This window comes from Protopterus annectens, chromosome 12.part0, assembly GCF_019279795.1.
Source record: "Protopterus annectens isolate FY-2018-M chromosome 12.part0, PAN1.0, whole genome shotgun sequence".
Lineage (NCBI taxonomy): Eukaryota > Metazoa > Chordata > Ceratodontiformes > Protopteridae > Protopterus > Protopterus annectens.
The window spans coordinates 746,170,479-746,198,030 of NC_056746.1; the positions used below are offsets into that span (position 1 = coordinate 746,170,479).

Below are 27,552 nucleotides of genomic sequence, written 5' to 3' on the forward strand. Positions count from 1 at the left end.
TAGGGGTCGCCACAGCGCAACTCCGGTCCGCTAATGATTGGTAGTTGATTTTTACGTGCAGAGTTACCAGCCCTGACTCGCAGCCTAAAACGAAGGTACGCCCATTCACGCAAGCCTCCACGCAGAAGACGCTCTAGCTGAGAATCGAACCGGACAGTGTCTTACTGTGAGGCGACAACGCTACAGCAGCACCACCACAACGGTAATAGATGTCTTAAGTATTTTGTTAAAATCTCATGTATCAATACATATTCTGATGTTATCAGAGCTTTTCTTATGAGCTACCACCATGGAAGATACCCATTCAGTTGGAGTTTCAACTGGACAAAATCACACCTTGTCGCATCATTTTATTTAACTCTGCTTTGAATCTCCTGCATGGCTATTGAAAGTTTGTGTACTGGCTTGATAACTGGACTGACCTCTGAGTCTAACTTCATGGAGTATATAACTGGAAGTTTGCCTAGTTTATCTTCGAAAAGATCAGCACAAGTAGAAAACATTGTGCTGGGTAAAATTAGAGTAATGGTCTTTTAAACTAACATGGACTTCTAATTAAATGAAAACAGTCCCATTTTCAAATGGTCTGCGAGTCATAATAATGACTGAACGTGCCTCTTGACCACATAAAATAAGTCTTAGCTTCTTCCAGCAGAGTGACATGAAAGCACTACTGAACCTTCAGTTTGAATTTTTTCACCTCCATAAACAAGCTTCGTGTACCTTGCCAAATCAAGCCTTTCACCTTTACACACACTAGCAAATGTTTCTGCAGGCATAACATTGCTCTTGGAACCTGTATCACCTTTGAGCTCTATGGGTTTGCCATTTATTCGAACAGTACAAATTACTTCATTCTATGTCCTTAAATCTACTGCATTGATAGTTTCATGAAGCATTGATACACCATCAGTATAGAGTAGAATTGCCACTCTCTAACTGATCAACTCATTTCTTAAAATGTTTCCTTTTAATAAAAGAATGTGGGCCTTTTGATTTACAAAATCTTTTGAAATTATTTAATTTATTACACTTGTGGCATTGCTGACTAAAAGCTAAACATTTCTCCCTTTTAGATTCATGACTTTCACCACAATTACGACATTTGGCAATGAGACTGGGTTGGCACCCATGCTTTATTTGATGACTCACTCTTCTGCTTCACTGAGACTATACAATTTCTAGAGTTCTCCTTAGAACTTGCTGGAAAGTTCTGGGGTTTACCAGTGAGTGCTACAGGGGTTACAGTTGCCATGTTCTCGGGCCTGTTTCTTTTAACCACATGCTGCGTACTATCAACATGAGCTTAATCACTGTGCCTCCTAGAGCTGTTCCTCATTTGTAAGCATATTTGTGTGCTTTTCTGTGAGCTCATATATCTGACAAATCTCACTGGGCTTATTCAAAGTTAAGTCACTGTCTCGAAGCAAAATCTTTCTCATAGCGTCATCTTTTATGCCACACACAATCTATCCTTTGTCAACTCATCTCTCGAGTTGCCAAATCTGCATGTTTTGGCATTATTTCTCCGGTCAGTTACATATGCTGCAAAAGTTTCACCAGGAAAGTGCCTTTCCATTATAACATTTGTCTGGGGGTTACACATTTCTCTAAATTTACATTTTAAGTATTCTGGGTCCTCCCTTGAATCACCCGGTACAACAATATGATGATTTTCCCACTCTCCTTTATAGATAGCAGGTGCGTATACACAAATGAATGATCTCTTTCTATAGTTTCTGAATGACTAAATTAAGCAGAATAAATGGCTTTGTACTGTCGTCATTATCAGAAAACGCAGCCTGTATGAATATGTACTCTTGCTCATGCACTCTCCAGTTCTCAGCAGTATTACTGTCAAACACAAGTACACTGGGTTTTCAAAATCCGGCTGCCATGCCCACAAAGTATACACAAACAATAAAAATATGGCCCTTGTAATTATTTACGAACAAACAGTTTTTTGAGTTTGTAACAACATTCAGATGCACAATAAACTCTTCAAAATACTTTACTTTGCAAAATGTGCTCTGTAGTGGCTGTACTGAGAAGTATGCCTTGTAATGGCTATACTTTTTGAAATAGTTTTACTGTTATACTGCACAAACATCCAAACACTTTGTACACTTCTGATAACTCTGATATCTTTGCTTAATATGAAAGATACACCTGTTTTGCAAAAATGTGGTAATTTCCCATTGTTTTATTCTTTTTATGCAGTTTGGATTTTATTTCAAAACATTTTCCATAGTAATTTCAATATTTTTATCAATATTGTACATATCAGTTTATGCGAATATTTAGAATGTTCTGTATGCCCCGTTTCATATTATGGAAAAAGAAATGGTGCTGAGCATGTTTTAAAAACTAAAATTCGTTTCTGACCTGTTTTGTGAAGTTTACACATTTTAGGAATAGGTTCATATCGAATGGTCCACTCCTTTATATTCCACCAGCATCTAAACAAAAGCCTTTAAGTCATTGTAGCCAGACTGCTTCTAACTTCAAGCTCCTTTCAATATGCTTCTTCTAAAGTCATGTTTTTTAAACATGGCACTTCTGGCACCTTGTTGCTCATTCATCTGTAACACGTATAACAAGAAGACTTGGGTTTGTTCAGATGCTTTAATGCATACAAACGCATCTGGATGGGTAGCAGCATCATTAAATATGAACAAACTAGTTAACAGACAGAGCTTACATACATACATGCTTGCATCTCAACAGCTAACTTGTGCAAGCCCTTGGATGGCTTCTGAGAGGTATATGCACACGCATTGATCTTCAAGTTTCCAGGTAAAACTTGAAATATGTCAGGAATCTGAACCACCATGCTTGCAGTTTGGAGGGACTTCACACCAAAAAAGAAACACTAAAAAAAAAATCTAAACTTGCAACTTCTCTCTGTTCTACTCCTTCTGGGGAGGAGGGAATGGATAGACTTTTCTGAAGATGTGTGCAAAAGCCATTATGGCTCTAAAGCCCAGTTCCCTCTCCAGCTCTGTAAAGGTTGCTGTGGATTCAACTACTGAGGATGAGGGGGCTTCTTATTCAGATAATTTCTTGTCATATACATCTCGTATCCACTCTCCTCACCAAGTCCATTCAGAGGATGAAGATTCCCTTTCTCCTGACTTTCTTGTGGAAGAAGCTTCTTTTGGAGAGATTACTAAATGTCGGGAAATATTTTTAAGTGGGAGTCTAGGCAGATTATAGAAGTTCAGAAACGATACTAACTGCTTGGATATGGGCTTTCCCACCCCTTTTCCATTTCACCGTTCTTGAGGCCTTCTTGGGTTTCTTTCTATTCACCTCTGCTGCCCTTCCCTTGAAGCCTCCTGCCCCCAAAAGGCCAGAAAGATTTTATAAAGTCCTTGATACTGATAAATTGTTTAAAAATCATGCGCCGGACCCTTCTGCAGTATCTTTATTTTCTGAAAAACCTCAAGCTCCTACCGAATGCCAATGTCCTTCAGATAAGATTAGTATGGCTATGGATAGGTGGGGTAAAAAGGTTTATACCTCCTGTACTTTGGTATTCAGGGATTTAAATTACCAAACCCAAATGACCAAGTGTTTGATATCCATACTGAATTCCTTAAACAAGGTAGTGGTGTATTCACAAGGGGCTGATTCTAACTACAAATGTCTAAGCAGGTTACGGAAGAAGCCAGGCACAGAGTTAAATTTAGTTATCATGCTATGTCGGACACATCCAGAGCAGCTGCCACAGGTTCCATCCTTTGCAGGTATGCATGTTTCTCAGTCAACCTGTACCTGAAGACTTGAAAGCTAAAGTTATAGATTTCCCATTAGACAAAAGTCTACCATTTGAACACCAGGCAGGGATGGTCTTTTCAAGACTCTCCAAGAACAGGGAAAAACCATGAAAGACTTTATATAGCTTCTGTTAACCTCTGTATGTAGGTACCAGAGAAATTACCCAGCAAAACCAACCTAGTTTGTTAGAGATCGAAGGTAGCGACAAACACAGGAAGGCCCCCCAGAAAGACATTCCTGGAGAAACCAAGAGAATGAACTCTTTTGGGACGCCTCCCTTTGGAGGCAAATGTCTGACTAAAGTCTCCTCCCAACCACACTTCTTTCAAAACGTCTTATCTAGTCAGTCTCTCTGGGAAAAAATGTTCACATACCTTTCCCACAAATTTATGGGATACTGGTTCTACCTTGTGCCTGCAATTCCTGTAGGAAAGTTAATTTTTCTAATACCAAGGAAAAAAGAGGAATGAAAACCCATACTAGATATCTTTCTCTGTTAAACACACAACTTTCTAAATGCTTTCCCTACATGCACTGTTTCAGTTCATTCTGCATAAGGCTTTTCTAGTATCTCTAGACAGTCTACCTCTGTATTCCAGTTCACCCCAGCCCCACCCCTTGCAGGTAAAGCCCCAGCTTTTGTGTTGGGTCATCTCAATTTAAGTTTTTTGCTTTGCCTTTTTGGCTTTCTACAGCCCCAAACGTTTTCAGAAAGTATCTGGCACCAGTAATTTGCCTTCTGTCAAACACTGGGAATCCAGATATTTCCCTACTTGGATGTCTTGTCAGTCTTGGCCTTCTCTTCTCAGATACTCCTGCAACACCTACAGGAGTATCTGAGGTGAGATACTAATGTAACACCTGCAACTAATCCTCAACCTCCTCACAGTTGGGGTTCACTATCCACTAAAAGAAGCCATCCTTGCAGAACGCTTGTCCATTAGTTCACTTAGCTGTTTTGAAAAAATTGTTTTGAAATAAATTGACAAAAAATAACTTCTACAATGTGCCTTATTCCTCCTGTTGGGTGAGGATAAGCATTTTCCTAGACCTGAGAGCCAAGGTGGTATCTTTTGTATTTAACCTTGGTACTCTTATACTTGTGTATATACAGGTATGTAACAGCTTATTGAATAGTAGCATACTGAAAGTTGAACTCAAAATATCCTACTCATAGTATACATGTCCTACTTGCGTGCTCTGTGCCTAGGAATTAGCCAGTCAACAAATGGTTACTCCTCTGTTAGTGAAGTTTAGAAACTAGCATAATCATGGATTAGTCATTGGTCTGTCCTGTAGGGAGGTGAAGTAAGCGACACCACCAAAAAACTAAGAAAGACCCAGGAAGAGCAGGAAAACTGTGGTCGATAACAAGTATCACTCTAATTCGAGCTGCCGAAAAAATGAAGGTGTGTTCAAAGTCCAAAAATCTTGTTAGTCACAGATATCAACACCAAAAAGCAAAAAAGTCAGTACTAGGAAGTCGAAATTGCTTTAATGGTCCAAAACAAATGTAAAACAAACGAGCGCTTTCGCCTGGTGTGTCCCAGGCGTTATCAAGTTACAATATGTTGTGTGGCCATCCCCTTTATTTATACCATGGGATAGGCCAATCAATTGATTAATTAACTATTTGCAACGTCAATTGACATTAAAAAACATTTAAAATATCTATACCCATATATAAAATATATATAAAATACAATCAAATATATGGCCTGTACATAATGTGTACTAGTTAAAAAAAACGAGTAATAACTACATACATTACACATGCATCAATATACTAGATCATTTTCATGAAAATGTAAACCATTTATAAATCATATATACATATTAAAAAACTCTGAACCACAGAGTATTAATTGTCCACTGTCAACCTATCTTATCTGTGTAAAAATATCTTGCCAAAAACATGTAAAAATCCGGGACCTAACAGGTAGGTACCAAACTACCTACTAAGTTATGCCATTCATATTTTGACATGAAAAATGGTTGGACACCCCTTCTGCCAACACATCAACATGAAGGCAAAGAAAACATTGGATACTACATTACTTCTGACCAGAACCCCAAAAGAATAATGTCACAGGTATCAAATAATGGGGTACAGCACCTGTATCCCTATAACTGCTTGTTTCTGATTTTAAGTACACTTTTGAGGCTAACACTGTCGTTTAGTCCGGGAAATCTGGTAGCATCTAACTGCAGTTGCCACATCAATTCACGATGCTCCAGAAAATTCTCCCAGTCTCCTCCTCTGGGATCAGGACTAACCCTTTCAAGAATAAAGAATTTAATCACCATATTACTACATTTTAAAGAGTGCCTAAAAAAGGCATTACTCTTTTTTCTTTTCAACATCATATATGTGTTCATAAATTCTTTTTCTAATAGTCCTGGTTGTTTTTCCCACATAAAATGCGGAACATACAGTGCATAACCCCAAATATACCACTCCAAATGAATTACAGTTAAAATGTTCCCGTGCTCTCAACATACGGCCTCTAGATGGAATATGCACATGATCATCATTCAAGAGGTGAGGGCATTGATTGCATACCCCACATTTATAAGAACCATTTTTTCTAAATGAGTTGGTGTTGTTAGTAATGAAATGATTATGTCCAACTTGTTCGAACATATCTTTTAAGTTTTTATCACGTTTTCTAGCAATTGAATTTTCTCAGGTAACCAAGATTTAATGTCATTTTGAGACATTAGTATTGGCCAAAACATGTTCATAGTATGTTCAATACATTCTGAGTCCTCAGAATAAGTATATACAAAACCTCTAGAAATGTCGGCATGCCCCTGTCTATTATTAGGTAACGGAAGCCCGTGTCCTAGTAATGGGGGGTAGTGTGAGTCTCTCTTTGTTTTAATCTCATCCACACATAAATTAATTAACCAAACCGGATACCCTCTCTCCTCAAATAAAGTAGTTAAATGCTGGATTTCATTCAAGAATAGGTTCAAAGTGCTGCACATTCTTGAGGCTCGAATCATCTGCCCTCTGACTATTCCCCTTTTGGTGTACTGTGGATGGAAACTATCAAAATGCAAGAATGCATTTGAAAATGTTTCCTTTCTGAAAATCTGGGATGTAAAAGTGTTGTTAATCCTGTCCTTCACCAAAGCTACATCGAGATAATGAAGAGTGTTCACTGAGTTTATATGTGAAAGCTAGAAAATTGGTGGAAGAATTTAAATAAAGAACTCCAGGAAACTGTCCTTAGAACCTTGCCATAATAAACAGACATCATCCAGGTAGCGCTTATAAAAAATGATGTTATTCTTCCAATTTGATGCATGAATGAACGTAGACTCCCATTTATGCAGTACAATGTTGGCATAGGAGGAGGCACATGGAGCCTGGCCACTGAATCTGGGTTTAACAGCAATATGGTTAATTTAATTGTGGAATTCATGGAAATTATCTTGAATAATAACTATATCTTTTTCAGTGGTGAATTTTTTAGGCAGTGTAAGGGGGTGGCCATGGGTGCTCCATGTGCCTCCTCCTATGCCAACATTGTACTGCATAAATGGGAGTCTACGTTCATTCATGCATCAAATTGGAAGAATAACATCATTTTTTATAAGCGCTACCTGGATGATGTCTGTTTATTATGGCAAGGTTCTAAGGACAGTTTCCTGGAGTTCTTTAATTATTTAAATTCTTCCACCAATTTTCTAGCTTTCACATATAAACTCAGTGAACACTCTCTTCATTATCTCGATGTAGCTTTGGTGAAGGACAGGATTAACAACACTTTTACATCCCAGATTTTCAGAAAGGAAACATTTTCAAATGCATTCTTGCATTTTGATAGTTTCCATCCACAGTACACCAAAAGGGGAATAGTCAGAGGGCAGATGATTCGAGCCTCAAGAATGTGCAGCACTTTGAACCTATTCTTGAATGAAATCCAGCATTTAACTACTTTATTTGAGGAGAGAGGGTATCCGGTTTGGTTAATTAATTTATGTGTGGATGAGATTAAAACAAAGAGAGACTCACACTACCCCCCATTACTAGGACACGGGCTTCCGTTACCTAATAATAGACAGGGGCATGCCGACATTTCTAGAGGTTTTGTATATACTTATTCTGAGGACTCAGAATGTATTGAACATACTATGAACATGTTTTGGCCAATACTAATGTCTCAAAATGACATTAAATCTTGGTTACCTGAGAAAATTCAATTCGTTAGAAAACGTGATAAAAACTTAAAAGATATGTTCGAACAAGTTGGACATAATCATTTCATTACTAACAACACCAACTCATTTAGAAAAAATGGTTCTTATAAATGTGGGGTATGCAATCAATGCCCTCACCTCTTGAATGATGATCATGTGCATATTCCATCTAGAGGCCGTATGTTGAGAGCACGGGAACATTTTAACTGTAATTCATTTGGAGTGGTATATTTGGGGTTATGCACTGTATGTTCCGCATTTTATGTGGGAAAAACAACCAGGACTATTAGAAAAAGAATTTATGAACACATATATGATGTTGAAAAGAAAAAAGAGAGTAATGCCTTTTTTAGGCACTCTTTAAAATGTAGTAATATGGTGATTAAATTCTTTATTCTTGAAAGGGTTAGTCCTGATCCCAGAGGAGGAGACTGGGAGAATTTTCTGGAGCATCGTGAATTGATGTGGCAACTGCAGTTAGATGCTACCAGATTTCCCGGACTAAACGACAGTGTTAGCCTCAAAAGTGTACTTAAAATCAGAAACAAGCAGTTATAGGGATACAGGTGCTGTACCCCATTATTTAATACCTGTGACATTATTCTTTTGGGGTTCTGGTCAGAAGTAATGTAGTATCCAATGTTTTCTTTGCCTTCATGTTGATGTGTTGGCAGAAGGGGTGTCCAACCATTTTTCATGTCAAAATATGAATGGCATAACTTTTAGTAGGTAGTTTGGTACCTACCTGTTAGGTCCCGGATTTTTACATGTTTTTGGTAAGATATTTTTACACAGATAAGATAGGTTGACAGTGGACAATTAATACTCTGTGGTTCAGAGTTTTTTAATATGTATATATGATTTATAAATGGTTTACATTTTCATGAAAATGATCTAGTATATTGATGCATGTGTAATGTATGTAGTTATTACTCGTTTTTTTAACTAGTACACATTATGTACAGGTCATATATTTGATTGTATTTTATATATATTTTATATATGGGTATAGATATTTTAAATGTTTTTTAATGTCAAATGACGTTGCAAATAGTTAATTAATCAATTGATTGGCCTATTCCATGGTATAAATAAAGGGGATGGCCACACAACATATTGTAACTTGATAAAGCCTGGGACACACCAGGCGAAAGCGCTCGTTTGTTTTACATTTGTTTTGGACCATTAAAGCAATTTCGACTTCCTAGTACTGACTTTTTTGCTTTTTGGTGTTGATATCTGTGACTAACAAGATTTTTGGACTTTGTCCTGTAGGGAGGCAAGTCCAGCTCTGTGACATGCAGGAAATATTTTGGTTTCAACATTTTAACCTTTTAGCATTTTGGCGTTCAGCATTCTAAGTTCAGTGTTACGACTTTCATTGTGGCCTTTCATTAAGTTGAATAGGATCCAAGTGAGTGTAATATTTGATGTCCTTTTTTTCCTGTTGCAGTGTTCCAAACCATTGGGTTATTCTCTGGTAGCTGCCAAATGTCTGGCCAGTATACAAAAGCTTGTAGTTACTGTTGGATACGTGGAGACGTCTGATGTTGGCCGAGGGAGAGTGGGCCTTAAAAGTGATATCTGCACGTACCTTTCCCCAGAACCTCTCTGCCGCCAGTTGAACATCAGCGCTTCCTGCCATCACATCTTCAGATTAAAAGATAAATACCCCATTGGGGCTGTTTTTTCTGTTTCTCGAGTCACTGCATGCCTATTTAGGTTCATGTCATCCGGGAAAGGAAAGTGCAGGTGCAGACGTCAGATCCCCCAAAAGGATGCCCTTGAGCGCTCTGCTTTTTCTGCTTAGAGCCTACATGATCATCAGACTTGCGCAGTCTGTCATGCCTTCATACCAAAGACATTCTGCAGTCATCTGAACTCCTTTAATATTCACCTAGAAAACCAATGTTTTAAATGATTGGCACTAGTGATGGAGGGGTCATCCTTTCAGACTGTAGTCTCTCCTAAGAAGGTAGCCAAATTTTCTGCTGCTGCACCTCCTCCACCTGACATCTTGTGGCCTACGTTCACCTGGAGGAACAGTTGGAATCTGCTGAAATAGCTATAGTAGGTACTGTTCAGGATGCCACAGAACCTAAGGCATACAGCACATCCGTGGAAGTCTTGCAGATGTTGGCCGCCACCGATGAGGGGAACCTAGGCTCATTATAGCCGTCCAGACAGGCTCATCCACTGCTTCTGAGCAAACAGAATCTAAGCCTGCCTTAGCCCTTACGCCTTCTAGGCCTTCTCTGAAAAAAAAAAAAAAAAGCAAGAGACTAAACGTGCTTCCTTCCTGCAGAAAGCCGTCCGGACTGGCAGGCCTTTTCCCAGCGCCTATTTAATGCTTTTATGTCTCTAATGCCTGTTATGCCTGCTTCTTCACCGGCTCCCCCACCTCTCCTTAGTCCCAGGCCTCTGGTTGATGACACTGCCCAACCTGAAGCTGAGGACTCCTCCGATTCCTCTTTGGAGGATTCTCTTTCCTGTGTGTCCCAGATACCCTCCCCTCTTGGATATGCTTCCCCAGAGGAGGACTGTGCTGAGACGCTCCCCAAGAGAGGACCTCACCTTTGGTGAGACCATTTCAAAAATGAGAGATTTTAAGTAGGATTCCTCTGAAATATCAGAGGTCCAAAAAAGATACTACGAGCTCTTACAGATGGAAAATCCTGCTCCTTCTGCCATTCCTCCAGGTTTACCGGCCTTCGTGGATGCTTTCAATGCAGCCTCTGTGAATCCAGATTCCCAACCACCTGTCCCTCTAAGGCCTGACAGATTTTATAAAGTCCAGTCCCTGAAGGGGCTAAATTCTGATTAAATGCACTGCTCCAGACCCTGGCACCGTCTCAGTCTCTGCAGATAAGCCATTCAGACTGCTTCCCTCCATCTCTGTCCTTTCCACAGACAAGGATATTAAGACGGTGGAGTGCTTTGGAAAAAAAAGTTTACACTTATGCTACCTTGGCCTTTAAGGCAGTAAATTACCAGACACATTTTGGCTCTTTTGGCTCAGGTCACTAAGCTTTGGACAGATCTGTCTGACTCGCCTGCCAAGACTCGAATATCTAGCTTCATCTCATTCTCAAGTCACAAGACATTCATTTAGATGCAGCTATGATGCTGCAGAAGCCTCTGCCAGATTTGCAGCCTCTGCCTCAGTTCTTAGAAGGCAATCGTGGTTAACATTGCAGCCCTTACCTGATGATGTTAGGGCCAAACTCTTGGACGCTCCCCTGGATAACTCTGCCCTTTTTGGGGCTAAAGTGGCTGAGCTATTCAAAATCCTTCAACAAAAGGGGAAAGAACTCCAGGACCTCAAACACTTTGTCCCCTGGCCCCCAAGTTTCATATGAACTACCCCACCGATACCCAGTTCATTGGAAAACGCTCTACTTCAACCCCCCCCCATTCTAGGAGAAGAAAGGGTACGAGGAGGCAACAGACCCTTTCCAAGCTTGCTCAGACTCCTGCTCAGAATCCTCAGTTTCAAGGCAGAACAGGTAGTCTGTGACTACCTGCCTTTGCAACCACACCTCCAAACTCCATTCCCTTGTCCCTAGAGCTGTCACTGTCTTCCAGTTTGACTTGAGCATTACCTCTGACAGGTGGGTGTTGTCCATTATTGTAAAGGGTTATTTCATGACCTGGATCATCCCTCTGTCTTGGAGAGGCATCCCACAGCCACCCAAAGAGCAGCTTCTCCTGTTTCAGCTAGTCATAGACAACTTCCTTTCTCAAGGAACCATACAACCCATTCCCTGGCAGAACAGGGAAAGGACTTTTATTCCAGACTCTTCCTAGTACCAAGGAAGGATGAACCATGGAGACCTGCCCTGGATCTCTCCCACCTCAACCTTTTTCTTAAAAGTACCCACCTTCCATATGCTTATTCTACAGACCCTCTTTCCCTTGGTAATGCCTCATGGTTTTCTAGCACTTTGGACATAAAGGATGCCTACCTACACATCCCAATAAGGCCCAGCTACAGGAAATACTTGTTTTTCTGTGGTTTCCTCACATCAGTTCTCTGCCTTGCCCTTTGGACTCTACAGCTCGAATGGTAATCACAAAGTGTCTGGTTCCAGTTATTGCTTATTGCAGGGTCCGCGGGATTCAAATATTTCCATACCCGAACCACCTACTGATGCAGGCAGAATGTTCCAGAGCCCTACACCACCAACTAGGCAAAGTTATTTCAATCCTGCTGGCACTGTGATTAAACAGCAATTACCCCAAGTCAACCTGAATCCCTCCCATGACCAAATTTTCCTGTAGTGCAGAATAAGGACAGATGTCCTGAGCTTTCCTTCCGCCCCAGGAGGTGCAAAACCTATAGCAGTACCTGTTCTGTCCTCCATGCCACTGCTATGACAGCCAGACGATCTCAGATTTCTGGGTCATATGGCTTCAACTATCCCAATGCTGCTATTGGCAAGACTCCACTTGAGAATTGCAGTGGTACCTGAGGTCAGCATGGACCCAACATTCACACCCCTTGGACTTCAATATTCCCTTCCTTCCCTGCCTGAGGCAGGAGATCCTCTTGTGGTTGGAGCAAATCACACTCAACCCAGGACTCCCCTTACAACTCCTTCCCCCAGTTCAGGAGATGTACACAGATGCCTCCTATCTGGGTTGGGGAACTGCTTTAGGCAGCCTGAGAGTGCAGGGTACCTAGTTAGACACCTTCAGGCAGGAGCACATCAAAATCAGGGAAATAAGAGTAGTCTTATTTGGCTTGAGAGGTTTTCTACATATCCTAAAACAAGGACGCCTGAAATTGTTCACAGACAGCATTTTATGATGTCCTTCAAGGATGCATCTGCAGTCCTTACATATGGGTTGTCCTGCCTCAGGCAGCCACTCGGTCGGCCGGATTCCAAAGTCTGGGCCCGGCGTCGGCCGATGTCGCCCTCTCCCCGACGTCAGAGCGCCTGGGGTATAAAAGCATCAGCCGACGCCATCTTCCCCAGTCTTTCTTGCCGCGTGGTGCCCGAAGCAGAAGCAGTTTGCAAGTGCTGGTTGGCCAGCTCCTGTAACTTCAGCTACCGAAGACTTCAAAAGCTAAGTACTCCATTGGGGACTCTTTCTTGCCTCAGCCGATGTCAGTTCAAATGCTTAAAGTTAATTGCTTAACTTGTGGGAAACAAATACCTCATAAGGATTTCCATTCTTACTGCCTCCCCTGCCTAGGCCCAGACCACAACGTCTCGGCCTGTACAGCCTGTGCCTCCTTCAACCGACGCACTCTTAGGCGTCGGGCGGAGTTTGCAGAGGTTTTTTTTGGGGCTAGTTACTGTTACAATATGCCGTCGGAGACTCCGACTTCTCATTTAACCAAAAAACGGAAGGACAAGGACCGACACACGCGGACCATGGTTTCGGCTGAAACCACGCCTAGGCCTACCGCAAGTGTCTCTGTCTCGGCTGAAACAGAGTCCTTGGTACTTCTGACCGTCGATACCGCACAACCGACAACCTCGGCCCCGGAGGCCTCTTCTGAGTTGGTTATAGAATTTCCCTCAGAAACCGGTGTTCCGGAAACATCCGACACAATTTCCCTAGACCAAACTACTCCAGCACGTGGAGCAGCCAGGCCTCCTGCATCCATGTCCATAAAGGCATTCACTAGGGCTAAAGCTGCTAAACAGCCAAAATCTCTGCCTCCCAAGGCTATTCCTCAGGGATCCACCACAGGTTCACAGATTTTAAGTTTAGCTGAGGACCTAATTTCCTTGATTAGGGGCTCTCAGCCACATCCGGACAGGGGCTCTCAACCTCCTCCAGACAAAAGGCCCAGGGCTGAGCCCACTGATCCCCAGTCCTCTGATGAGGCCTCAGATGGCTCTGCTCTTTCAGACTACCAGGAGGAGGCCTTTACGGCCTACGAGGATTCTGATGCAGAGGAATCTATTCCCTCTGCCTCCCCTCCTGAAGAGCTGTCCTTTTGGGGAGACCCTTCACTCCATGAGAGAGCATTTCAAATGGCAGGGCCAGGAATTCTCTGATTCCAGGAAGAGATTAAGGACTTTTTTGCATTTACCTCAGCATAGACCTTTGGCTATTCCTCCTGTTTTGAATGTAATTGATGATGTGTACTGTGAGTCTAGCATTACCCCTGACTCCCTTTCTCTGGCTCCTGTCAAACCCGATAGGTACTACAGGGTCCTGGACTTGCATCATTTCCTTTACAAGGCCCACTCCTATTTCCCAGGGCCCTAAAGGGGTTGCATCTGCCACTACTAAAAATCCACTCCCCTCTGAAAGGGAGTCCAGGGCTTTAGAGAGATGGGGTAAAAAAGTGTATACTTCCACTCTTTCTATGAGGGCATTAAATTGTCAATTCCATATGATACAGTACCAAGAGTATTTGTTAGATGAATTGCATAAAAAAATGTCTTCACCTGAACACCTAGATCGCAAGTCACTTCAGGATCTGGTACATAACTCCCAACAGGTTAGCAACCATTTCCTGCATTGTGGTTATGATGCATTGGAAGCTTCATGTAGGTCAGCAATGACAGGTGCAGTCATACTTAGGCATGCTTGGCTGAAGGAACAAACTCTGCCAGATCATGTTAAAGCAAAGCTTCTGGATGTGCCACTGGAAAAGCAAAAGTTATTTGGCTCCACTGCTCAGGAGGTCTTAAAGAAATTTGAGGAAAAGGCTAAATCTGTGCAAACAGTCAAGGATTTTCTGCAGGTCTAACCACCAAGATTCAGCAGAAATTGGCCCTCTAAGAATTGGTCCTTTCCAGACACAGAGAGATTTCAAAGAGGCAAGAACAGGCGTGCCAGAGGTAGAGGGCAAGCTAGAGGCTCCTACAGAGGACGTCAATGGCAGCCTCCTAACCAGAGAGGTAGTGCCGGACCTACAACTGCTGCACAAGGATAGACTCAGTGACTTTACCTTGACCCCGCCAACCAGGGCTCAATTGGAAGCACCTTTGGGCGGAAAGCTGTCTTTATTCTCGAAAAATTGGCACAGTATTACAAGGGACAAATGAACACTGCAAATAATAGACAAAGGATACAGGTTCCATTTTCATACATTACCAAAAAGAAAAGGCATGCCAAATCTGCCCACCAAATCAAAGGGCAGAGGCTTTAAAGCAAATTTCCAACCTATTGCAAATGAAAGCTATAGAAAAGGTTCCTCTCACAGAACAAGGCCAAGGATTTTATTCCAGACTATTCCTTGTCCCGAGAAAAGAAAAACAATGGAGGCCTAGTCTCGACTTGTCCGCACTGAATACTTATCTCATTGTGCCAAAATTCAAAATGCTGACCCTACAGCAACTCCTTCCCATGCTGGGCAAGGGGTCTTTGCTGGTAACTCTAGACCTCAAGGAGGCATACCTGCATGTCCCTATCAGACAAAGTTGCAGAAGACACCTCAGATTTCTTGCAGGTTCAGAGCATTATCAATTCTCAGCATCGCCCTTTGGCTTATGTACTGCACCCAGAGTATTCACGAAATGCCTGGCATCAGTAATTGCACACTGCAGACTTCAGGGGATTCAAATATACCCATATCTGGACGACTGCCTTATACAAGCGGACAGCCAACAAACTTTGGTAAAACACTTGAATTATGCCATCTGCCTACTTCAGGCTTTGGGATATACAGTCAACATTCACAAATCACGACTTGTTCCATCCCAAAGGATAATTTTTCTGGGTGTGAAACTAGATACAACCACCCAAATGGCTTTTCTCATGGAAGAAAAACAGACAACTACCGGATTATTTCAAAAATCTGACAAAACAAACTCAGCTGACTGCAAGGAAAATCCTGCAGGCCCTGGGTTACATGGCATCTTGCATTCTTCTGATTCCACAATCAAGGCTGCATATGAGGAAACTACAATGGTATCTAAGGAGTTTATGGTCTCAGCACAGTCACAGCCTAGAAGCTTTGATACCACTCATTCCATGCCTTCAAAAGGAATTTCTGTGGTGGGCTCAAGCAAGCCAGTCAAACAGGGGCCTGCCCTTCAGCAAACCAATAATCAGCCAAACCATTACAATGGACGCTTCAGACCTTGGATGGGGAGCACACATGGAGGGCAGATGCATTCAAGGACTATGGTCACAAAGATTTGAGCTTGCACATAAACCAAAAGGAAATGCTGGCGGCGATGCATGCAATCGAGGCCTTCAAACATTTTCTGCATCAAGGACACCTGCTAATAAGGACAGACAATACCACAGTTATGTGGTACATAAACAAGCAAGGAGGTACCCATTCCTACCCTCTTTGCAGGCTGGCAATGAATCTTTGGGAACTTTCCCTAAAAATCAGTATAGAACGGCAATCCCAGTTTGTGCCAGGAAAAGACAATATACTGGCAGACAGTCTAAGCAGAAATATCATGGATCCACACGAATGGATGCTGCACCCAGACATCTTCCTTCAGATAACTCAATCTTTGGGGAGGCCGGACATAGATCTTTTTGCCTCCCACAACAACCATCAGCTGAAGAAATTATGCACAAGGACATACCACCCACAGGCATGGAAAGTGGACGCCCTCTCTTTCAGCTGGAATACTCTAGTGTATGCATTCCCACCTCTTCCATTAATGACCAAGGTCTTACGGAAGATCAGGACAGAGCAGCCAAGAGTGATTCTGATAGCTCCGGACTGGCCCAGACAGCACTAGTACCCACTGTTAAGGAGCATGTCACGCACAAAACCATGGCCTCTACCACTATGGCCACTTCTGACAGCACAATTACAAAACTCTGCACCCCAGCCTGAAAACCTTGCAGCTGACAGCCTGGAGAATACCTTGACTCCTCACCAGGATAAGCTATCTAAGGCAGTGAAGGACATCATCATGGAAGCTTGTCGACCTTCCACAAAGGCATATTCAGCAAAATGGAAGAGATTTCGCATTTGGAACACCACAAAGGGCCTAGATGCGACAGTGAACATGGCACATATCCTGGAATACTTGGCAGAAATGCTCCACAATGGCCTTTCTTACTTTTCCATAAAAATTCATGCTTTAGCAATTTCAGCAAAATACAATACTGATCCACCTGTCTTCTCTCATCCACTCTTAAGGCAGTTTCTAAGGGGAATTAAAAACCTCAATCCTCCAAGGAAACCACCAGTGCCTACAATGGGACCTTAACTTCATGTTAGAAAAATTAACTCTACCTCCCTTTGAACCAGCAGCATCTTCAGAACTACAGTTCCTGTCTTGGAAGACTGCCTTCCTTCTGGCCATAACCTCAGCAAGAAGAGTATCTGAGTTGCAGGCCCTCATGGCAGTACAACCATTTCTTATTTTTCATCAGGACAGAGTCTCATTGAGAACCAATCCTTCATTCATTCCAAAGGCGGTATCCAGGGTCTCACTAAACCAAGCTATTCACCTGCCTACCTTCTTTCCTAATCCACAGAACAAAGGGGAGAAACTTCTGCATACCCTGGACATTCACAGACAGTTGCGCTACTACTTGGACAGAACTAAGACTTACAGAAAAACTGACCAGCTATTTGTAGCATATGCTGCTGGTGTACAAGGAAAAGCAATTTCCAAACAATTTCCAAATGGATAGGGAATTGCATTCAATTCTGTTACTCTTTTCATGGCAAAACTGTGCCAGCTAACATTAGACCTCATTCCAGCAGAGCCACAGCCACCTCCACAGCCTTCTTAAGAGGGGTGGCTACCAAGGACATTTTAGAAGCTGCTACATGGAGCTCCGTGCATACATTTTCCAAGCATTACAACTTACCCTTATATTCCAGATCCAGAGCAGGCTTTGCTATGGCAGTCCTGCAGGGCATTTTAGCTACACCATCCTTTTCTTAGAACCTACCACCCCCAGCTTGGCTATGGTATTCTACCCATATGTAAGGACTGCAGATGCATCCTTGAAGGACATAGTACAGTTTTGTACCTACCATAAATGTAGATGTCCGATAGGTATGCATCTGCAGTCAGGTTTTCCCTCCCTCCTTCCCCTCTGTGGTATTTCCTGGGTACTTACCCCTCTTATAGCTAGCTGGGGTTATCTATTATGGTGTATTTGTTTTATATTACTGTGTATGTTTGGAATTTTTTGCATCTCTCCAAATTTAGCCTTCCTTAGAGGGCACCTGGCATCTGGGGCAAGAAAGACTGAGGAAGATGGCATCAGCTGATGCTTTTATACCCCAGGCGCTCTGACGGGGAGAGGGCGACATCGGCCGACGCCGGGCCCAGACTTTGGAATCCGGCCGACCGAGGGGCTGCCTGAGGCAGGACAACCCATATGTAAGGACTGCAGATGCATACCTATCGGACATCTAAATTTATGGTAGGTACAAAACTGTACTTTCTGTGAACAAACGGGAACAAAATCCTACTTATTATGCAGACTTGCACTCCAAGCCTGGGAACTGGTAGCCCAACAGGGAGTCTTCCTGCAGGCAGTTTATATTCCTTCAGCTTAGAACACTTGGGCAGACACTCTGAGCGGGTCCATGTCACAGTCCTATGAATGGATGCTTCACAGGGATGTGTTCCTGGACATTGTCCACAAGTAGGGCACACTACAAATGGGTCTGTTCCCCCCTCCCCTCTGAACAGACAGCTACCACCACTGTTCTGCACCAGACTACCCAGTCCACTAGGGAGGGCAACAAACATCTTTTCAATATTTTGGAAGGGGATATTTCTCTAGGCATTCTCCCCTTCCCACTCCTTCAAAACGTCCTAGTGAAAATCCAGCGGGACAAATCAAAACTCTTGTTGGTGACTCCCTTTTGGCAAAGGCAGCATTGGTTCCCCCTCCTGCATTTAGCCAGGTGCAATCATCACAAGTTACCTCACAGAGTGGACCTTCTCAACACAGGACAAAGGATCCCTAATCCATCCTCACCTGGAATCTCTCAACCTGACACTGTTGGTGGTAGAATCTTGATCTCTTAGACACATTTACACTGAGGATGTGCTAGCAGGTCTGCAGGAGGTCAGGAAACCTAATACTAAGAGGTCTTATTTGTCTACATGGAAAATATTCCCCATGTGGTGTCTACAAAGACACCTGGACCCACTGCAAGGTGAAGGTCCCCTTAGTGCTGCCCTGTCAGTGTGAACTCTTGCAAGTAGCTCTGACATATTCCTCTGTCAAGGCCTACCTTGCTGCTGTTTCAACTTGTCTGCCTCTTGCATCCAGTCTTCTGGAAAAGTTATTCCTGATGAGTGTACTGCATCTTAGGGCCCTCCAGGAAGCCCATTCCGCCTCCATGGGAACTGAGCTATGCTTTAGAGAAGCTCACGGTTGCTCCCTTTGAACCAGCATCCAAAGCATCCCTGAAACACTGTACTTGGAAGACTACTCCTGGTGGCCTTGACATCAGCCAGAAGAGTGTTTGAGCTCCAGGCTGTCATGGCAAGTCCTCCCGTGACCCTGAGGACCAATCCTTCCTTAATGCCCAAGGTGGTCAATGAGCTGTCCTTAAACCAAAGTATTCACCTGCCCACCTTTTTCCCACATCCCCAGATTGACAGTGAGAATCTTGCATTCCCTTGATGTTCACAGACAGCTTAGATTTTACCTTGACAGGACAAAGTCTATTAGGAAATCAGAATGTTTGTCTCCTTTCACCCCAGGGCTCTAGGAAAATTGGTGACTAAACAGACTGTTTCTGCCTGTATTTCCAGGGCTATATCCCTTTGCTACACCTGCCATGGAAAACATCGAAGTTCAAAAATTAAGGCGTACTCCACTTGAGCCTTCTTTAAAGCACTGGATACTGCTTCCATTCCAGAGGAAGCTACATAGACATCTGTCTACACCTTCACTAAACACTACAGATTGGATCATATCTCCAGATCTAGAGCGGATTTAGGGCAGTCCTACATGTTTTCATAGAAAACAGTTCCGTGCCACCCCTTCTCTTCATCCCTTTGAGCTTTGGCATTTGCCCAAGGGTTTGTAGTAGTGCAACATGAGAATAAGAAGACATAGAATAGTTGTGTAAAATTGTAATATAACCGTAGATGTCCTCTTCCATGTTGCAGTATTCATTCCCTCCCTCCTACCCCCCCCCTTTTCAATTAAAATAATCTCTTCTTGGATGACACAGGACTTGTACAGCTATCCTGGGACTGGAATCCGACTGAATCATTCAGTTCTGAGGAAAGGTAACTGAATCGTTCAGTTCTGAGGAAAGGTACGTGCAAATGTCACTGTTATGGCCCACACTCCCTCGGCCAGTGTCCGATGCCCCATGTACCTAGCAGTGACTAGAAGCTTTTGTGTACTGTCCAGGTGTTCTGGTAGCTAGCCGAGGCTAATCCTAGGGTTTGGAATACTGCACCATGGAAGAGGACATCTATGGTTATGGTAAGATTTTACACAATTACCCTTTAATGTATGTAAATTGTGTGCATGTGCCTCAGACACTCAAGTGTACAGATATTCACTGAGTGGTGAAAAGTTGGAAAAAGTGATAGACTATAGAAGGATTACAAATTTTTGGATATTTCAAATCTAAGATTGCTGTACTGTGGGAATTTGCTCTTTTTGCACTGTAGTGTGATGTCAGATTTTGTATGAATAGCAGTGGGAGCAAAAAAAAACTTATTTCCTCTTGACTCGAGTTTCAAGCAGTTTTGTTGGAGTACGGTGCTAGTGATTTGTGTTTCAGCTAGGCAGTGTAGACTGTAGGTATGTGCACGCACTTATACGTGTGTGTGTGTGTGTGTGTGTGAACCTCTAAAGCTACAGATAATGTTGATTAGTGTATTGGCAATCTCTCTTGACTTAACATCATTTGTTTTTGCTGCAACTAGATTTTAACTTTCATTTGCACTTTTCTTTAATTCAAGCCTACACATGAAGGATACTTTTCCTGCATGGACATCTGGTTATTGTTCTTGGAGTACCTGACTAGTAAAATTAAGAGTCGCCTTACAGACAGAAACACTGTGCTAAACAGGTGAGTAGTGCACTTATTTGATAAACATTGTTAATTTTTTTCTGTTAGTGTTGTCTTTGGTAAAGGGGGGGGTCTTGAAGATTCTTGTATGTTTGAAGCAGTATATTTTGGTGAAATAAAGAATGCCCTGATCAGCTGTGGAGTCTGTAGAGTTAAGTGATCTAGAAGTATTAGAGAAGGTGTTTAGTATTAAATCACTGTTGTAGTAGCGTTGTATGGGACATATTTTAAAAGTGGACATGAGTGCCAAAAATTCAGAAATTTCTTGCAGTTGAAGACACCAGTCAGTCTTTGTTTTCACTGCATCTTCAGTGGTTTGGTGTTCTGCTTGTTTGCTGTTTTGAACAGGTAAGGTTGAGGATTGGCAAATGGTTAAGGTTTTTACCTCACAATCAAGTGGTACTGCATTTGATTTTAAGAGAAATTGGCTAGGCTTAAAATGGCCCACAAGGGCAGCTAATCTAGTACTAACCTATGATCCTAAGTACTAGTTTTGGGGACTTGACTTATTTTTTTTGTGAGACAAAGTTGTCTTTGTTTATACTGCCGCAGTAGACTTTGGCTATATGAGTTATCTTCTGCCAAGGATACAACAAGTTAGCCAACTTCACAAAGCTCTGGCTCCCTCCCACACCTTCACCCTGACCCTTGGAAGGATGTCAGCAGTCAATGTTGACAATTTCACTACTTTCTTGCCGCCTTCAGAGGCTTCATAGGAGCAACAGTCACCTTCAAGCTTCATTTTGGCAGGTAAATCCATGGTGGGGGGGCTTACACTCAAAATGACTTAAGAAAATATTTTATTTTTTGACTAAGCAATAAACTGTTTCCCCTTTTCCCTTTAAGAAACAATGTATTTTTACAATATCAATTTTTTTGTTAGGACAGCTGTTTTTGTTTGCGTCTTTCGGCTTTTTCTAGTTAGGGGTTGCCACAGCGGACCTCCGGTCCGCTAATGATTGGCAGTTGATTTTTACATACTGGCTTGCCAGGCCTGATGCACAACCTTCAACGAAGGTATGCCCATTCACGCATGTCTCCACACAGAAGATGCTCTAGCTGAGAATCGAACCGGACAACGTCTTACTGGGAGGCGACAATGCTACCGCAGCACCGCCACCACAGGTAGGACAGCTGTTTTTATAATAGGACTTTGAGTATTAGGGGCTAATTTTGTGGTAAGACTGTGTGCTTTTGATAACATGTGTGTAAGTTTTGATGAGGAGAATGTGTTTTATAGCCCAGAAAATTATTGTAAGCATGAATGGTTATGTGCACTTTGGAACAACTTGTATTTTTTTTTCTGTCAGGCACTTCAGGAAAGAGACTTTGTGTTCTGGCCAGGTTTTTTGTGTACTCCTTGTACTTTACTTTTAAAGGGAGTGTCTCAGGAAGTGTGTGCACACTTTTTGTGAGCACTTGTCCGACAACTACCTACTGACTTGTTCCAGAAGTGCTTGCCATCAGTCAGGCTTCTTTCCCTGCGTAAGCACAGACATATTTAATGTGGTCCTTCTGGCTCTTCTATACTGCTGTACATAAAAAGAAAAAAGTGACACAATAAAGAGCCCTTGATGGTAACCCACAGGCTCAGACAAGTGCATCAGCCATTAGTGGGTGACTCTGTAGTTGACCAACAGTTGTTCCTCAGTCTGCTGATTTGTCACTCTGGGATTGATTGGATATAGCCCCTTCATCTGCCGCGTTGTTCAGCCATGTCTTCTGCATTTGGTCTAGTGTTCAGTCTGGGTTTGTCAGAACCATCTTTCGGTCTGAGAGGTACTCCAGGAGAGTCTTTTCAGAGTGGCTGGGAAGAGACCTCTAACCAGGGTTGAAGTGCCATTCCCTAGTCTGGTATTCTTCCATTGAGGTCACTGCAAAGAAAAAAACAAAAGGCTAGACATTGTTTACCTGACTACGTGAGGACTGTTCATAAAGATTTCCTTTCTTTTGCCATGAAATTTTTACAGGCTGTTAATCCTGGAACTCTGAAATCCTTACAAGAGTGCAGACTCAAAGAAATTCCTGAAAGAAATTTGTCTGAGTATCCTGACATTGACAGAGACAGGGCCACTTCTGGATATTCCTGAAACTTAAAGTATTTCCAGGCTGAATTATGTATTTTGTGGTAACCATTGTATGAACTGAAGAGATGATGTATGTTGCAAGTGATATGCCACATACTTCACCCATCTCTCCTATTTTGCCAGCCTAGAAGAATGTGGTTAATGCTGTCTGTAATTGCCTTGACTGTCTGTTTTCAGTCCCCAAAAAGGCAGAATTTGTTTAGCTTGAGGAATTTTATAAAGTCTTTTATCTTTTGGGGTTGGTAGCCAACAGTTTGAGGGCTGGTGTTAGAGATGTGGTAATTTTAATCCTGGATTGTGACATGCATCCAGTCTTAATTGACATATCATCTCTCTGAATTCCAGTTTAGTTTCTCAGTCCCCCCTTCGCTGTAATAAGTAAAATTATTGAGTGTTTATACATCATATATTCTATAAATATATTTATGTATAGGTTACTACAACATGCATATGAATTTGTTATATGCCAAGACACTTTTATAGTTATGCATTTAGACATTTGTCTATTATGGTGGTATTAATTTATATTTATTTACTTAACCTTTGTATATAATTGGGCATGAGGTATTAAGAACTATCCTCCATTGGACTATATGTACTTAACACGTATCCTGCAATTCAATTCTGCATATATTTACAAGGCTGCCATACTTAAAAATTTTAAAAACAATATTTAAGTATAGTGTTTTAAAATATTAATATATATATTTTTAAGCCAATGCTCATTACTTTTATTCAAATGTATTTATTTTAATATATTTATACAAATAGTACTTTGATTTTAGGAAGTATCCCGCATTATGTATTGTATATGTGTATTAATTAGACAAGCAAGTTTAAAGTTAAATTATTTCATTGATTAGTGGTTGACCGATGAGAAATTGTCAGTATTTAAATGGCGAATATAATTAAGCCTATGATTCTGATGAAGTCTCCAGATGGGCGATGAAAGCACTTAATCCAGTTGTGTAAATCGTGTTTTATTCTACAATTAAGTATTGCTTTTTTACTGTTGGGCCGACTTCGCTTCATTGTGGACATTCACTTGACCAACTTCTGTTTCGGAGTGTTCGTTTGTGGTGATTTGAACAGTTGGAGGAGGGACTGCCTTTATTAGGGCCAGCTTTGAAGGCCTTTGTGGTTTTTGTGTTTTGCTTACTCGTGTGTTGTGCATTAGTGATAGCTTATTGCAGAGGGCAAGGTGTTCACACATTTCCTTATTTAGACACTTTGACTATCTTTGTTGTCTTTTCTCCTGTCAGTAACCTTTAAAATGGGTTCCTTCTCTCCTTACCTTTGAAGTTGTAGATGAATATTCAACAGTCCTCCTTGACTGCATCATGCAGGAGTGTTTCTGGGCTTCCTTCTAGACAATTTTCAATAAAAGGCTTTTCTTTTGCAGGAAAAGGTGGAATTTTACCTGGAAACTTTGAGCTTCTTTAGTCCATCTGACTTCAGCCAGAGAATATTTCAGGGTCTTAGGATTCGTGACTTCTGTGAATGTTCATGTTTCACTGTTGCAGTTATTACATTTGGGTAATCCTGCTGGCAGGTTGCCCTCAGTCGGCCTGAATTCCAAAGTCTTGTGTCCTGCCCCGGCTACTGTTGCCCCTTCCCTGACGTCAGGTAGTCAGAGGTATAAAAGATGCAGCCAACGCCATTTTCTTCAGTCTTTCTTGCCGCGTGGTGCCTGAAGCAGAAGTAGTTCGCAAGTGCCGGTCGGCTGACTCCTGAGATTTTTGTGTTCGAATTTCAGATCCGAAGTCTTCAATAAAGCTAAGTACCCTGTTGGGGAAACCTTTTTTTTTTCTTGCTCCAGACCAATGTCAAAAAAGTAAATTGTATTTCTTGTGGAAAGCAAATACCTCATAAGGACTTTCATTCTTACTGTATTCCTTGCCTAGGCCCTGATCACAACGTTTCTGGTTGTCAGTTTTGTGCTAGATTTAACCAACGCACTAAGCGTCTGTATGATTTTGCTTTAAACTATTTTTGACGCCGGTTTAATTATCCAGAAATGTCGGATAGCCATCCGACTACTGGAGTTCACAAAAAATGCAAAGAAAAGGAGAGAGAGAAACAACCGAGGCCCAAAACCAACGAAGCTTCTCCTAAGCCAGTCGCCGGTTCTCAGTGAGGCGCTTTCGTAGCCCCTGACTCCCACTACTTTAGAGTCGCAGGCCACTACAGACTCCCATGTGGAGTCGGCCATGCCGCTGGAAACTCAATGTATTGGAGCCTCTGATACTATTCCCTCAGATGGGTCCAGAGCTGCTGTGCAGGCACCGGCTTCTGAGGGTGTATTCAGACCTAAACATCTTTACATTAAACCGACTTCAGCTTCAAAGGCAAAGACTAAAGCACCTTCTAAAGCAAAGAAACAAACTCAAGAGCCACGTGGACCAGGTCTGTGTGCCCAAAAAACAGATGCTCAAAATGGCCGAAGACTTGATTACCTTGATCAGGGGTTCCCATACCCCTCCTAAAAGACCTAGACAAGAGACTGACAATCTTCAGATCAGGTTTCTATTTCTTCTGATTCCTCTTCTGATCAGGAATATTCTCTTCCCCCCCTCTGAGGATTCTGATGTTGAAGAATCTATACCTTCAGCTACTCCTCCAGGCGACTATTCTTTTGGGGAAACCTTGCATACTATGAGGGAGCATTTCTACTGGGAGAGCCAAGATTTTTCAGAATCTAAAAAGAGGCTGAGAGATTTCCTTTTACTACCTCAACACAGACCGCTAGCCATTCCACCTGTGTTGGACATTGTAGATGTGTTTTCGGAGTCTAGTCTTACCCGGACTCCTTACCTCCAGCTCCTGTTAAGCCTGATAGATATTCAGGGTTCCTGACTGTCATAAATTCCTTTTTAAAAACCCTGCTGCAGACCCAGAGACTGTTTCACAGGGTCCCAAAGGAGTTGAGGCTTCCGCTGCAAAAAACCCTACCCCCTCTGACAGAGATTCTAGAGCACTGGATAGATGGAGAAAAAAGGTTTACACATCTGCTACCTTGGCTGTAAGGTCCTTAAACTGTCAGTTTCATATGCTCAAATATCAGCAACATGGCATTGCTTAAACAGAAAATGTTACTCTGAATGTGCAGAAAACTAGGAAATGCAGGATTTATTGCATGCAGCTGAACAAGTTGGAAAGCATACTTTGTAATGTGGTTTTGATTCTTTGGAGGCCTCCTGCAGGGCTGCAGTTACGAGTTCTGTAATTAGGAGGCATGCTTGGTTAAAGGAACAAAATCTGCCTGATCATGTGAAAGTTAAATTATTAGATGCACCTTTACAGCATGATACTTTGTTTGGTGTTAAGGCAGAAGAGGTGTTAAAGAAAATGGAGGACAAAGCTAAATCTATGCAAACTGTCAGATTTTTTTACAAGTACAGCCACCTAGGTTTAATAGACACTGGCTTACGAAGAATTGGTCCTTTCCTGTGCCAGACAGACCTCAAAGGGGCAGATCCAGACACCCTGGAGGCAGATCCCAGGCGCAAGGTTCATACAGGTCAAAGCAATGGGGTGCTTCTACCTCCAAAGTTGGAGAAGACAAATCACAACCTTACAGCAAACAGTCCCAATGACTTCCCCCTGCCTGCACCAAGCACTTATCTCCTGGCAACACCCTTAGGGGGAAAATTAGCACTTTTTTCTCAAAATTGGCACATTATAACCCAGGACAAGTGGGTTCTAAACATAGTGTCACAAGGCTACAAGTTCCATTTCCTTACCCTGCCAAATGCAAACGGCTTGCCAGATCTGCCAAAAAAATCAATGGGCAGAGGCACAAAAACAAGTCATCCCTCATGGACATGGGGGGCCATTCAACAAGTACCAGAGGAAGAGCAGGGACAAGGATTTTATTCAAGACTGTTCTTGGTACCCAGAAAGGACAAGGCCTGGAGACCAATACTGGACCTATCTATTCTGAACACATTCCTAGATATGCCAAAATTCAAAATGTTAACTTTGCAGAAGCTTCTGCCCATGCTGGGCAATAATGCTTGGCTTGTGACGTTAGACCTAAAAGAGGCATACCTGCATGTCCCAATCAGACAATCATGCAGAAGATACCTCAGATTCAAGGCTGGCTCAATGCATTACCAATTCTCTGCACTGCCCTTTGGCTTATCTACTGCGCCCAGGGTCTTTCCAAAGTGCCTGGCACCAGTAATTGCATTCTGCAGACAAAGAGGAATACAAATATATCCTTACTTGGACGACTATCTAATTCAAGCAGAGAACAAGGACATTCTTCTACAGCATCTGGCATTTGTCAAAAGACTTCTAACATGCCTAGGGTAAACAGTCAATGAAAACAAATCAAAACTAGTACCCTCTCAAGAGATAATATTCCTGGGTGCAAGCTTAAATACAACTGCCCAGATGGCTTGTCTCACACCAGACAAGCAAAGGCAACTGACTACCTATTTCAAGATGTTGGCAACAAAAGGCCCAGTTATCTGCAAGAATAATTCTGCAGGCTTTGGGCTTCATGGCATCCTGCATCCT

General features: G+C 42.2%; 1 protein-coding gene across 1 annotated transcript in view; it reads left to right on the forward strand.

Moving 5' to 3' along the window:
- The window catches only part of XPO6 (exportin 6), a gene marked incomplete in the record, with an annotated part of 1,798,279 nt that overhangs the window by 671,434 nt on the left and 1,099,293 nt on the right, over window positions 1-27,552 (forward strand). The window contains 1 exon segment of the mRNA XM_044089811.1: window positions 20,832-20,941. Within this exon segment, the coding sequence (XP_043945746.1) occupies window positions 20,832-20,941 (110 nt within the window).